The sequence below is a fragment of the Micrasema longulum genome, unplaced genomic scaffold (assembly GCF_059751315.1).
Source record: "Micrasema longulum isolate JH-2025_06_02 unplaced genomic scaffold, ASM5975131v1 h1tg000239l, whole genome shotgun sequence".
NCBI classification, from domain to species: domain Eukaryota; kingdom Metazoa; phylum Arthropoda; class Insecta; order Trichoptera; family Brachycentridae; genus Micrasema; species Micrasema longulum.
Window position 1 is genome coordinate 116,754 of NW_028277444.1, and position 15,617 is coordinate 132,370.

Consider the following 15,617-nt stretch of genomic DNA (forward strand, 5'->3'; position numbering starts at 1 on the left):
CACATGAACCAGCAACGTCGTGCAAAGTAGTGTGTTTTTATTTTTTTTAAAAATTTTCGTACATTTTCAAGAAATTTTGCAGTACAATTTAATGCTTTCATTTTTACCGCGCCCAAAAAAACATTTTTTGTTTTCAATTTCCCGTAGGGCTGAAGTTCCTCACTAACCTAGCCGGACCGAAGAGGGGGACTCAAATCCCCCAGAAATTACATTTAATTTAATAACTTGAGTATTTGTGGAGCAAATTATTTCATATTTTCTGTTATCCTTAGAAAAATATTTTATGTTTTTTCGTAATTTCAATTTTTCAATAACTTAATTAAATAAAATAATATAAAATAAAATAGATAAATTAGACAGCTAAAATTCATCTTGCACCCGGTAAACTCCTGGAAATGTTAAAGCTAATACACGATACGTTGTGAAATAGACCATGTACAAGTACCTACATTTCGATGAGTGTTCCGGCTACCAAATAGACTTGTTACAAAAGTAAGTTTTTTGCGACATTTGCACTGATTTTCGTTTCACTCTAACATATGCAGTGTAGCTATTGGCAAAGTGGCGACAGAACAAGACAGACATATTGCACCGAATTTATTATCTGTTTGGCTAACTCTGACCGGACATCTGTCTTAGCTTTCCGGCCGCGGTTAGAGGAGATCGAGGAGGATTGAAACAGTTTTTACATTATCTAGTATATCTCAGCCTAAAATGAACTACCTCAATGAACGTTATATTATAACGTAGCCAATTTTATACATTATTTAATCTATACAAAATAATTGGGGTCAATGAGAAAATCGGCCAAAACTAAAAAAATCCCTGTGTTACAACTTGAAGTCAAGGCAAATTGTGACAGTTTGGTATTTTTGGGGATTATAATATTTTTTTTTTAAAAAAACTTTCCTTTTTTTACAATAAGAAAATTTATTTAGAAAAATACGGGTGAAACAAATTTAACGGCTGTAATCAATTGTTAGTATGTTCATTAATAAAAATATGTTGGTTGGGCACTATCGTGCAGTAATTTTAAAGTATAGCAATAGTCTTTCGTACATACTGATTGGGCATTTCAAAACAAGAACAATCAACAATAGGGTATTATCATAAACTGGGGATATGATTTTTAATGTATTGAGTATTTAAAGAATATTTTTATGATTGCGAACATTTTACTATTAACATCTAAAACGAATGTTTTCATTTATAATTTTCTATTTTAAATTTGAATAAAATAAAACGGCCCGTAATTGGCTAAAAGGTTTATGACGTCACGCGTGACTTATGGATTCTACGTTCACTCAATTCCTATACAAAGATCGTGTGGCGCGGGCGACTTGTAGCTGTTTATTTGTTTTTTGTAGTTAAATTTCGTCTTTTCCTTTGATTTTTTAAGTTATAATTTATAAACTTACATAGCATCATGACTGACATTGGTTTTTTACAAGGAAAATCCGATAACTTGCCTAAAATAGACATAGTTATGATGGGTATTTTTTTCTCATCAAATACAAACTTTTTAAGTTCCGAGTATGGAAATGTAAAGGCCGCAAGGTAAGTAAATATATTATTGTTGTTTCCAGAATGTATTCATTTAAATAGTTGTGTTATTTGCATGTACTATTAATATATTGTTTTGCGTATATTGAAGGCAAAAGGAAAGTAACGTGACTTTGACACAACATAACCTATAAAATGTCATTGCTTGTAAACATCTCTGTTGCGCGAGTGCGTGTTAATGCCTTTTATTAAATGTGATTTGCTTATTTACAGATCAGCTAGGGAAAATTACGGAGACAATGCCATAGGCTACATCCAAGTCAAACGGACGGGTGATATTTGCATTGTAAAAGGACGAGTCACCCCAGAACATAGAGTTAGAACCAAAGCGTACTCGGTGACATTGATTTGTGATGAAGTTCAGGAAATAATAGATTCCTGCAAGTGTGAAGACTGTCCAGCATCTCAAGGTCAGTTAGCATTTTGTAAATACAATAAATTTCACAAATAAATAAGGTAGGTGTTCATACAGCAATTTTTTAGTAATTTTTATTTAGAAAACCAACAGTTCTACATATTTAAAGTTGACATTTAAGAATTATTGCATAGGCTCAAAACCAATAATAGGTAAAAAAGCACAGAAATATAAATAAAATATAATTTAAACAATAATCAACATTCAAATGCTAAATAATTTTAGTGTTGTAGTACCCGTTAAGCTGAATAAGTGCTGATTTCAGTGCTGACAGTATATTTGTATCATTAAATTTAGTTTTGTGTACTAACAAGAACTATGGAAAAAAGTATTTTTGACATAAAATGTTTTACTTATTAGTATTAAAAATAGGTGGAATAAATAAAAACACATAATTGTTTATTATATAGTTTGCTTTATTATTTATTTATTTTAAAGATCTTTTATCAATATCGAGCCTTGTCAGAGTGTTGATGGTAATCGAGTTAAACTTATGATACATTTAAAAAAAACAATTATTACATGTTAATTTTACATTTCCTATTATCAAATAATATTGAATGAAAGAACATCACATAATATCATATTTTGCTTAAAGAATGTGTAATGTTATTTTCCAGTCTTAAACTACTTTTATAACATTTAAGTTTGTAAGTGAAAATTCTTGATGGAAGTGTTAGAATGAGATATTAGAATAACTGGATATTCCAAATTTGTGTATTAAAGTATCACTCGTTTTTTATTTATATAATAAATTACTTTTTAAACAATTTTTTATCTGTTCTGAATAATGCGCTCTAATTCTACCGTCATCCTTATTTCAGGAGGTTGTAAACACGCTCTCGCTTTCTTGTCGTGGCTCCATAGGCGGAGTGAAGAACCCGCAAAAACGTCTGTCCAATGTTATTGGAAAAGATCAAAGATGGCAGGGATCGGCTCAACCACGAAATTTATAAAAGCGAAAGATATGGGGACAACACCTCACATCGAATTATCCGGAGACAGTGGAGGATTCGTCAATAAATTGCTGGAGCAAAGCATCAACCTCGGTGCCGTGAACACTCAGTTCACAAAGTATTACGTAACTCCAACACCAGTTGAAAATTTGTCCATTCATTGTATGTTGTGTGATTTTTTTGACAATGATGTGGGTTCGAGCAGTGTTGAATTCATCGAGTACTGTAAGAAATCAATGACATCAAAGGCCTGTGAAAAAGCAGCCAATGACACAGCGGGACAGTCCAACTGTTCTTTGTGGCATAATTTGCGTTACGCAAGAGTGACTGCTTCCAAATTTTATGAAGCAGCTCATTGCAAAACGCTAGAAGGATCGCTCGTCGAAAGCCTCCTCGGTGCCAAACTGATAGACACTAAGGCTATTCAGCGCGGCAAATTACTCGAGGAACAAGTTTTAAAAGTCGTAGAGACAAGAAATAAAATAAAATTTAAAAAATGTGGACTCCTCCTGTCGAAGGAGTATCCAATTTTTGGTGCTTCGCCAGATGCTTTAGGAGAAGGTTTTATAGTTGAAGTCAAATGTCCCATGAAGGAAACGACAATAAAAAATTATTTAACTGATAGTATGGAACCTACTCCTAAAGTAATGGCACAGATGCAGTTGCAGATGCATTTTGCTCAGAAAAATACTGCGCTGTTCTGTGTTGCTAAACCAGACTTCGAAATGTCTAAAAGTGTCATTCAAAGTGTTGTAAAATATGATGAAGATTTGTGTAAAAAATTAATTATAAAATGTACAGAGTTTTGGTCTAAGGCTGTTTTTCAGAAAATTAGTATTAAATGATTTTAAGTAAATAACATGAGTGTAATTATTTCTAATTTAATTTCTCCTACATTGAACTCATAATTTTAAGCTTTTAATAAAAGTGTATTTTTTATTTCATTTTATTAACATATACAGCAAAAATGCATTTTACAAAAACTTATAATATGAACATAGTTAGTTTAGTTATTTTTAAAAAATACATAAAATACCTAAAATTTAGAAACAAAAATCACACCTAAAAATTATATAACACATACAGTAGAAGTTTAAAACCATTTAAAAATGGATGTAAAAATCAAATTAAATAATAAAATATTTGGAAGGTTGAATACAATATAATTTTAAGGATTAATATAGGTGTATGCAGGCATATTATGTGTTTTCAAATGACATATAGTGGGTAGGAATTAAAACATATAAAGTAATTAACCATTTTAACGGGGGTTAGGCAGAGGATTCAATGCTATAACCACTCTATCCAAGTACAACTTTTGCTTCTTCTATGTCCATGCTTCTCATATATGCGTCATCATTCCCCCACTACACAAGGTGGATTTATCTCCACTCGATATCCTTATTCAGGATTTTTACTTTAAAGCAGCCATTGAGACAAAAACACTCGTTCAGGGTTCTGGCTGCATACATACATTTATATTTACACAGCCTTCTCTTCTCATAGGTTCGTACAACGTGTACATGCATGCGATATCACCATAATCTCACATTCGGTCATTTTACATCTAATCTTATAAAAAGTTAATTTATAGAAAACAATTACAAATAAATTAATTAAACTTTTATTAACACGTCTTGTAGATTAATTAAACCACACACGATTCTAACAATTTCATCCATGATAGGTATGTGGTTGTGGTGCGTGGAAGCGTGCATTCTACACATTGCAAATTCTCTTATTCTACTTATTACCCTCTCGACGTGTATCCGCAATGCAGCTATCCTTTTAGCCTGCTTTACTTCTTCTGGACTACTTAGGACATTAGCATATACACTGGGTGGACGTACGAGATTGCAATGCCTGATGTGAAGCAGATTTGCGATATTCTTGAATCCCCTATCAGCCATGACAGACATACCCGGCTTCAAGTTATCAAGATAACCGCAATCCTCAATGATGACAGCGTCTGAGGCACGCCCACCATATCCGCAGGATATATAATTTACTAATCCATCTGGAGTGCATGAGACTAGGTATTTCAAAGTATTGCAACTCTTGTACTCCGACCAGGATAGGGCTTGGTGTACTGGATTGTTCGGTTTCTTTATTTGTATTTCGAAGCAGTCAATTATCGAACATACTTTGGAATACCTAGATCTAAAACTAATAGGCAAGTGCCGCCTTATTTTTTCAGAGGATGGCCAAATTATTAAGGTCTTCAAAAACTTATCAATAAGTAGCGCAGTTTTTACAAATATTCTGCTCACTGATGATATAGACACACCAAATTGTAACGCGAGGATAGAAAAAGAATCATCTAGTCTAATTTTTTTAAATGTGATTAAAATGTTAATAGTTAAAGTGGGTATGTTAGTTGTTAGTAGGGAAATAATATGAAACATTTTTTTTGGGATACCTAAGCATAGTCTAGGACTAATCTCAAGGGACATAATAGTGGTCTTTTGTATGGCCATATTGAAATGATTCCTAGCACCATCTTTAAATGGTGAATCCGGGCAAACGTTCTCTTGAGGATAGATATAATCAGAATCTGATTCTGACGAATCGAGATTCATTGGTACGGGAGAATGAATAGCTTGGGAACCCGCAGTTAACTTTGCACTATGTAATTTCACTGGTGAGCAAGCAGCATTGCTTTGTGACGAAACTGTTGAAGTTCCCTTACTTCGAATCGGACACCTGATATATACTTGGACAGCTTTATCCAATATTCTTCTGACTGGAGAAATTTGAGTAGCGACGCTACTGAATTCCCCAGAAACTTGCTCCTCTGCTGAAGTTGAGGGTTGTGGTTCTAGCTCAGTCTCTGTAAATTCTTTGATGGCACTTGCAATAATTTCTTGACGCTGCCGTATCAATCCTGTTTGCCTCGGAGTGGAAATTCTTTTCTTTTGGCAATTAAATTTATGAGGTATTATATTTTTCTTCAGTACAAAGGTACCGCCCATCAATTTAACTCTCATAAAATTTATAGCATCTTCTTCGAGCTGTAATATAATTATAAATTTAGTAACTAAATAACAAAGTAAAATTAAGCTATAACTCGAGTAAAAAAATGTAAATGATTTATTTGCATTGAAGGGAAACTTTTAAGTGTTTGCAAACAAACTGTCAGGATCAAAACACATAAATAGACAGACAAACATTCTTAATAAAAATACATTTTAGGGGTTTTTAAGTTAGAACACATGTATGTACTCACGTCAAAATGATCTTCGCAACAATAAAGACGACTGTTGGATGATATTGGTCTGTTTTTTTTAACATCTCTCTTCATAATGTTCAACCATTTTTTCCGCATTTTTTCATTATTGGGAAAGGCCAAAAAAGCTTTATTTGGCGTCTTCACCGTAGTGTTTTTGCACATCGGAACTAAACAGTACTTATATCTTATAACTGAAGACATTTTATGCGCGTTAACTAGTTAAAAAAGTGTAAAACAATCGATCACAACATAAACAACACGCCGGCTATATAAATTTGTATGGACTCGTTTGAACTGTCAGTTGGAATCGTAACGCGTGACGTCACACGCCGATTCGCAATCCAAGTGGTCGTTTTGGCGCCGATTCAAAATACACGTTTTTAAATCGCTCTAAAAAATTAATGTTTCGACATAAAAAAAAAAAAATTGTACAGTCACCATCGTAATTTTTTTCTTAATTTTTTTCCGAAATAAAAAAAAAATGTGATAATACCCTATTCGGTGTCCAAATTTACTGCACAAAACATTTTAGAAATAAAAGAGGATAGTTAAAACAAGCCGTTTTAACTCTCCTAGGCCCAAAAAATCAGGTCTTGTTCAGAATAATGGCTTTTAACCTCTTAACTAGCGAGGCGAGCTATTTAAAACAGTATCACGCTTTTAAATTTGAATAATCAGAGCATATTGGAAATAATATCCCGTCAGCGTTCACGTAATACGTATCGAATAACAGGCTATCAAAATCCGTATTTTTTCCGTCCAGATGTCGCATGCATACAACCACTCCCTGTAGACTGCTGTTGTCGACTTCATCAATTAGCACGTTGAAAAAACAATAAATGCGTGATGTTGCCAGTTCGCCAACGATCATAGATTTCTCGAAATCGCCATTGTTTGTCCTTTGTTACAACTCTCCTCGGTCTCCCCTACAAACGTTTATTATCGGTACATATTGATACGGTTTAAGTAAAATTTATATTTATATGCAAAAATGTGTATATTTGTACAAAAATTTTAAGTATCTTCGTCGGTAACCTTATAATTGAAAATATTAAGAAAAAAGATCTTTACATATTCTATTTTTCATGCAGGAAACTTAATTTTACTTTGTAGAAAAAAAATAAGGTAAATGTTAACTTCCCATTGTAACACGGGACTGACCGTGATCACCCTCTCAAAATTGGGCAGATGATCGAGAAAGTTGACAGCTTAAAATACTTGGGACTCCACATAACTAAGGGTGGTGGCACGAGGAAGAAGCTCGCAACCCGTCTAGGAATTCTGGAGCGACTTTTAACACGATGAGTTCTTATTAACACATTAAAACAGAAATGAAGAACATTTTAGAGAAGGTAATATATAAGTCTAGGCATCTACAGGGCATATGACCAGACTTCTATATTACCTTCTCTAAAATGTTCTTTATTTCTGTTGTAATATGTTAATGTTAACAGCTCCCCAGGAAGTTGAATCCAGTCCTTGTCTTCAAAAATTTGGAAAAAACTTAAAATATTGTTGACGATGAGTTCTGTCTGAAACCCCAGACATATTGATGGTTGAACTCTTGTAATAATACCAGTATTTCTATACAAGTGGGAATCCTGGTACTAAACCAAAACTCAAAGCACCACACTTCTAAGTTTTGGGAGTAAGTACTTGAGGCGATTCAATTTAATTACCACTATTGAAGTCCGAGAATAGACCCAGCACCCTCTTATAACGAGCGTTTTGAGGGTGCGGAGGTGGACCTGACTTAGACACATAGACACGCGATGCGGATGCCTTAGGAGAGCGATAACTCAAGTTGCCTTTTTTTCACACCTGCGGATTCCCGCTGTCCTGGAAGGGCGCCGATGACGATATTTCGGCTCTATTCGGCGGGACTTAGGGATGTGAGATTGACTTTGGAGGAGGCGAGAGTGCTGGCTGGCGATAGGGTCTCCTGAAAGCGTCTGGTGATGTCCACAAGCTCCACTTAGGAGCGGTTTTGGAATTAGAAGAATAAGTTATTACAGACTGTTCCGATTATGCATCGGTCACTACGAAACTCGCTCCGTAAAAATTATAAGTAAAAATGCATAGGTTTATATTATATTTTTATTACTATATTTTTTATTTTTTTTTACAGAAACAAACAGTCAACAATGATATAATAACATAAAAAAGATACGGTTTAAAGATAGACCAGCGATGTTTCTTTATAAAAATCTCATATTATAATTGATGAAAATGAACGGCGCACTAAACGCAGTAATTGCTAATAAAAATATGTCAATCGAAGCTAAACTGGCAGTGCTCAACGGAGTTTTAGTCCCAACATTTATGTATGGAAGTGAAACATGGAACTGGCAGAGGAAGGATGAAAGCCGAGTAAACGCGGTTGAAATGCGATATCTTAGACGAATGTGTGGGAAATCAATGAATGACAGGGTTACTAATGATGAAATCAGGCGAAAATGTAAATCTGAGTCAATTATAATTGATAATATTAAGAAAGGGTCCCTGCGATGGTTTGCTCATGTAGAACGAATGATAAAACAAGTATACCTAATATGGCTAAAATGATCGGTAACATGAGACGAAGAAGACCAACGAAGATTTGGCATGTTGAAAGCAGACAGAACCGAAGGGCATGTATGACAAGATGTATGAATATGGAAGAACCTAGGAATGTATGCCAGATGCCAGGATAGACGTGTGTGGCGGTCCATTCTCTCTGCCTATCCTTACGGGGAAATGACGTGATGGTAGTAGTAGTAGAAAAAGTAGTAGTAGTAGTAGTAGTATATTATAATTAAAATAAATCAGTGATTCCTTCTGAATTGCGTTTGAAGAAACATCTCCTTTCTCTTCCTAAATATCTTCTTCTTTTCGTCTCTCGTTACACATTAGAAGTTCTATTTTTGTATAATTTATTATTTTATTTTTTCTCACATACAATAGCAACTTTTGCTTTTTTTATTCAGATACCAATTATAAATACAATATTACTACTTAATACAATTTTTACATTGATTAAATACGTATATTTACATTAGCGTTTCATATTACGTATAAGAAAAAAACAATTCTTGTGTACATAGCGGGGAGTGACGTCTTACAATAGTTTGTTTATTTTATTTTTGAATTATTAATATTTTTAAGGATGACATATTATATAAATTACAAAAAAATAATAAACGGTTTTTTAATCAGTGCTGCACAAATAATAATTATAAATGTACATAACGTTTCACTTCTTTCTTAAATATATTGTATTTCTGACTGTACTTCTTATTTTCATTGTTCATTGCATTAAAGAAAAATATTCCTCTAATGATGTTGTGCTGTAGTTGTTATTAATTTGGCAAACATATTATGTGGTTAGAAGAAATTGCTATTAGGCAAAAAGCTTGCCAAATATGCACATTCAAGAAGTTAAATAAATAAATAGAAACTAACAATAATAATTCAAGTATTTTTTTAAAACTCTTAATTTATCATTCTGTTGCACCGGTACCTAAATCCATGGAACGAGTTATGTGAACAATGTGGCAGTCCAAACCACTAATCACTTTGTCAATTTATCCGGATAATATTATAAGTTTATAGTTTATGCCATAAACGACGACCCGTCCGCGTCCCGTCAGGGTACCTTTGTACGTATTGAATCTAAGCACTTTGTTCAAATTAGGGATGAACTAAATTTATTTCAATATGTTTCTTTTTTGGGTGATATCGTGTGTGTTGGATTTGTTTTGACGTTTCGGCTACCATTGCAGGAGCCATCTTCAGGTTAAACTGAGAAACGTTGGAACAAATCCAACACACACGGTATCACCCAAAAAAGAAACATATTACTGACAGTGACCGTGAAAACCTTCGCACTTATTTAAATTTATTTCATTTTGTAAAAATGGTGTATAAAAAATTCAGACAATTTTCAAGTTTGTCCTAATATTTTTATTTAGCAATTGTATCAAATCTACTTATTTTTTACTTTTTTATTTATTTATTTTTGAACCACAACAGGTCAGGAGACAATATTACAGAGGTTAATTACAGCATAGAACACCCAGGCTTGAGAAAATTCACATTCAATTTTTGCGTATTCACCGATAATCAAATCCGGAACCTTCTGTGCGTGAGTCCACAACACACCAACAACTGGCTGGTTTTACACATTTTTTAACATTCACAATTCTGCCAACATTTAAACACCTATATTTCGTCCACAACAAAGGTTTCAGCTCTTTTACTTCACAAGTCAAAAGGTGGAAGAATTTAGGAAATATTGATGTTTCAACATAAACCGAATGGTGAATGGTAAATAGTGTGTTTAACCAGTCAACGACATGTCATAAGCCCAGTAAATGCCTAGACTTTCATATATCCTACGAAAAAAATCCCTCTTTATTGCAATAAATTTCGATCTAATTTAGGCCTGTCACGGCAAAATAAATTAAAAATCATAAATACGCCGGTCATATAACTAACGTGCACTCCCGTTTACTGACAATAACTGACTGATTGTACGAACCACTTCCTTGTTATGAGTTCTATTCTCTTACTCTTTCTTAAACAGCAAAACAGGTTTTTTGTGTTGGCATAACTTTCATCCGGATAATTTTTCTTCGCATAGTAAAGATAAATATTTTTTGTGTTGAAATCCAGCATATTAATACACATTTTACTTTCCAAATCCGATGTGAAAATGTCAATTTGAAGATTACAAAAAATACATAAATAAGAGAGATATATCAAGTCTTGTATCCCATGTAGATTCGTGTTACACCACAGCCACACAAGAGTTTACTCTTGTGCGGCTGTGATGTCACATTAGTCGTCATAGGACACACTACTTGATATATATTTCTTATTTTTTTTAATGATGAACTCGTATTTTTTGTAATCTTCAAATGTACATTTCCACACCGGATTTTCAAAGTAAAATTCTTATAACTATGCTGGATGTTTATACAAAACATATTTATCCTTGCTACGCGAAGAATGAATGTCCGCTAATTCACCAACACATCTGTATAAGAGAGAGCACGAAGATAGAACTCAAACAAGAAAGACAGATACGCTGTTCTATGGCGAGTGTTGTGTAAGACAGATTCAGTCTTCAGTTAGTTGATGACATTGATAGGGGACGCACGTGCTTACGCACATGTAACCATGAGCGGAGTATTTTGATTTTAAATTTATTTTGATAAAACAGGGCTAAGTTTTATGTTTGTTTGCAAAAAATATGGAAACGGCATAATTAAATAGAATGTCTCCATGTTTTTTTTTCAAATGTCTGAACTTTAGAATATTCCGTCTTTTATTAATGGTTTTACTTTGGTGCAACTCAATTTGTCAGCATGCGTCGCACTCCGAGTATAAACACAAGTTGGTACATGATTACAACTCCAGGTTTACTAGTATAGAAGGGCTTGCTGTTCCTAGATATTGCAGTAAATATGCAAAAGAACCTGTATACCTAAAATATTAAAAATACTGAGTTAAATACAGGAGTGAGACGTTTGCTCAAATTATGGTTTTTCGAAACAATATTTTTGTATTAGTGATAGTTTTTAGTTTTTGATAGTGTCTTAAAATATGGTTTTATATATTTTTTTGAAAAAAAGGGAGTAACCCGCTAAGCCTCTATTTTAGAGGCTTGTCAGCAGGTGGGAAAGAAGGAATATGAAAGGAGGTAATGAAAAATTCACCACAACACCCAGACCAATTGAGAAAAAAATATTTCATGGATTTTTTTCTTGCAACTGGCGGAAATTGAACCCGCGATGCCAGTTTCGTTACGTTTTTCAAGGTAAATTATTATTAATGTAGGTTAAGTATTTTATTTATTCATATTTTTTGCTTACAAACTATAATTAATAATAAAAATAATGTGACCTCACTGGGGTTTCCCGTGCCGAGGGCACTTAACAATGTACTTTTTAAAAATTACATTTGAGAATACACAAAGAAGACTTGATTAAAAAAAACGAAGATAATTAACAAATATTCAGACATTTTTGAAAACAAGGTATTTATGTATATTATTTATATTACAAAACACACAATGAAAATAACAAAAACCTAACATAAGCTATACACTTGTGGAGCAGTTGATTCAATATTGGTATGAGCGAATGAGACAATCCATTTTACTTCTACCTAGCTCCACTATCCATTTTTTATAGCCTTTTTAAACATTTTCTCGTTATTTATTGTTTTAATAGATAGTGGAAGTAGGTTATAGATTTAAATTGAATAATACTCAAAATCCCTTTGTCCGAAATAATCGAAGCAATTTATAAGAACATACTGACGAGTTGTATGTATGCAACTCAGCGGGACTTTAATTTAAGACTTTTATGTAAATATTTTTGAAAAAAAAATTACTAATAAATTGAAAAAACACGATGTTACATCATCGCGCATAAAGGGATTATTTACCAGTGTCTTTTAAGAGTTAAGGAACAAGGGTTACGATATTTATTGGGGTTGTCTTTATTTCTGGCGTGACAACCCTGTACTGTGCCAGTAACTGCACCGGAAACGCATTAACGCGTTCATACCTGAATTACTAGCAGAATTTCAGGCTTTGGTAACTGAAACTGAACGACGCCGACGCCGCTGCCAGTTTCCGTTTTGAATTAAGTCATTCGTAAATTTCTATTGTTTCTTTCATAAAGGAAGTTATCTGTTTGCAAGGACTGTCGAGCGATTTATAAAAGCTATCAATGTATGGAGACACCTAAATATTACGAAGTATGTTTTTTCGTCTCCTCGAAGCGTCTGTTTGATTATTATTTCAATCACACCTTCGCTTAAATGCATTTTGAAGTAATGCAATTGGACGCCAAACAGATTTAATAAATAACAGTTGAATAATATAATACTGTCAGGAGGGTAGCAGTGAGTTACCTAGACCTTGCTGGAGAGCGTGATCCTATAAAATGCTGCGAACTCCCAGTTGCATTCCACCGGCAACACTACTGACTTGTTAGCGTCCACGTCGTGAACCCTAGGCAATGCAATCACACTCATAACGGTGTGATCACAGCCGATAACGAGAGGATAAAAGGCGAGTTTCTGGCGCCTGCAAACCTGAACCAGCCAGCCAAGGGAAGGTAACCCCGACAGAAAAATCCACCAGAGAAGGCAACGGGAAACCACTCTGGTCATCTTTTCCCGGGAATCACATAGCGAGTACATCCAACAAGCAGTCGTCATGGCCTCGGAGCAGCGGAGAACCGAGATGCTTTCGCTGTAGTGATCGCCAACGTCGAGGAGACCTGACTAGGCACCGCAAACAAGAAGAAGATGTTATAATATTGTATTATAATGACATTCATACATATCCTATGTGAGGAAGTTCATTGATTTATTTTTTATTTTTTTATTTGAATTATCTATACAAATAAGCTAAAAAGTTGTTTTTTTTTCAATTTTATGTATCGTATTATCAGCGCTACGATTTTTTATAGTTTTTTATTTCCGCGTGTGACGTCTCAAGTTCTTCCGCTTCTTCTCGGTCAGTTCCGCCGATTGGTCAATCGACCTTCCGTAAACCGGAAATCTTTCACATCTCTCTTATCATCAGTTGATTCATATCAACTAGTGGTGTAGTTCAAAGTTTTATTGTTTTTTTTTTTTTTTTCATATATTTTCAAGAAACCTAGCCGAACAATTTAATGCACTAATTTTCATATCCAATTTCCCGTAGGGCTGAATTTCCTTATTCAAATGCAACGAAAAAGTATTTAATAATATTTTTAGTTTGTCCAAACTTTAGAAGACATGGAGTGAATTTGATCACCTAGGGTATTATTAAGATCAACGTATTACAACAGAGAAGGAGAACATTTTAGAGTAGTGAATATGGAAGTCTAGGCATTTATATGGCTTAAGACCTGTCATTGTCTGGTTAAGTGACCAACATTCACCTGCATATGTTTGAACACCCATATTTCTTCTAATGTAATGAAAGAGAGAATGCAATTTATTTCTTATGTACATTGCAAACAAAACAAATAAACCAACATGCCATTTCCCCGTAGGTGTAGGCAGACAGGACAAATCGCTATATCACTCTGTCTTTGCATACATACCTCGCTTCCTCTACATTCATAACAGGTACGTTGCCTGGTTTAAATTATCACTTTACACGCTCTATAATATTTTACATTGTGCCTAATGTTAATTTTAATCGGTCATGTCAGAATCCCTGTTAGTCATAATTTGAACATTCTTAAATAATTCCTTCATCTCCATCGAAATATCTGTAAAAGTGATTTCCTTAACATCTTATCGTTGATATATTAATTTGTCTCTTTAACCCTTCAATGCCCGTTTTTTTCTAATTTTACCTTAAAACATATTTTTATGTTTGTTTTTTTTTTATCCAAATACAGCAATTTTTTTTAATAAAAGTTTTTTTTTTCAGTTTTAATTTCATATTTGAATTTATGTGGACAATACGCTACATCGGGCATTAAAATGTTAAAAACTACAAGAATGTAAGGAAATCGAGAAATAACAATTCTTATATAATAATAAAATTTACTAAAACAATTAATTTAGTGATTATATTGTTTGTATGCGATGTATTGTAGGGGTTATGTCTTTCACTTCAGTAAGAGTAGTCTGAATATTTTTCTAAGTATCTCTGTTTATTAAGTTAGTCTTCTTTGTTTATTCTCAAATGTAAAAACATTTCAAAAAAGTATATCGTTAAGTGTCCTCGGCACGGGTAACTCCAGTGAGGTCACATTATTTTTATTATTTATTTAGTTGAGAGAAAAATATGAATAAATAAAATAAATAAATTATAACTTCAAATTAAAAAAAAAAAAACGCAGAAATCACCCTTTCAACTTTAGCTAAACTACATTTTTGACAGAATACGAGCAAATTACTTTTTGTTTCAAATTTTATCGAAAATGTTTACCCTAGTGGCGACTTTTCAAAATAAATTACATAATAAATAATATAATAAACTAGTCTCCAAGGGATAAACATAGTTGAAATGTTTTTACTGATAATATTTCATTGATTTCAGACTTTCAAAATTTTCAACTATCCTGGATTCAAACTAAAGATATGAACTCTTTTTTTCTATGATTTATTTTGTTGCCCTTTAATAAAAAGGAATATTTTTGTGTTTTTTTAAATATTTTTTATTTCCTTTTTTAATTAACATATAAAAAAAATACCATGTTATCTTTTACAGAATATTTTATTTTTTCTTTTTTATGTTGTACAAAAATATTATAACTGTCCATTATTTATTATAGGAGCAAAAATTCATTAACATTTTCTTGTATACCCACGAACAGGCCATACCTTTGTGGGATTTTTTTGTATACTATTTTTCTATTAATATGTATTCCATTGATATTTAATTATGCTTTATATTTTTAATACTCTGTTTTATTATTATGTTTATTGTAAAAAAACAAAAAAAAAAAACACT

General features: G+C 33.0%; 2 protein-coding genes across 2 annotated transcripts; one reads left to right on the forward strand and one right to left on the reverse strand.

The window, feature by feature from the left end:
• The first annotated feature begins 1,338 nt into the window (after positions 1-1,338).
• Positions 1,339-3,779, forward strand: LOC148283427 (uncharacterized). The gene is made up of 3 exons (XM_088243866.1): positions 1,339-1,557; positions 1,777-1,973; positions 2,803-3,779. Exons 1-3 carry the CDS (start codon positions 1,427-1,429, stop codon positions 3,777-3,779), a joined length of 1,305 nt encoding a protein of 434 aa, XP_088099992.1. The 5' UTR covers positions 1,339-1,426.
• A 771-nt stretch (positions 3,780-4,550) lies between these two features.
• Positions 4,551-5,538, reverse strand: LOC148283428 (uncharacterized). Its single transcript, XM_088223543.1, has one exon. It carries the CDS (start codon positions 5,511-5,513, stop codon positions 4,551-4,553), a length of 963 nt encoding a protein of 320 aa, XP_088079669.1. The 5' UTR covers positions 5,514-5,538.
• Positions 5,539-15,617: the final 10,079 nt, after the last annotated feature.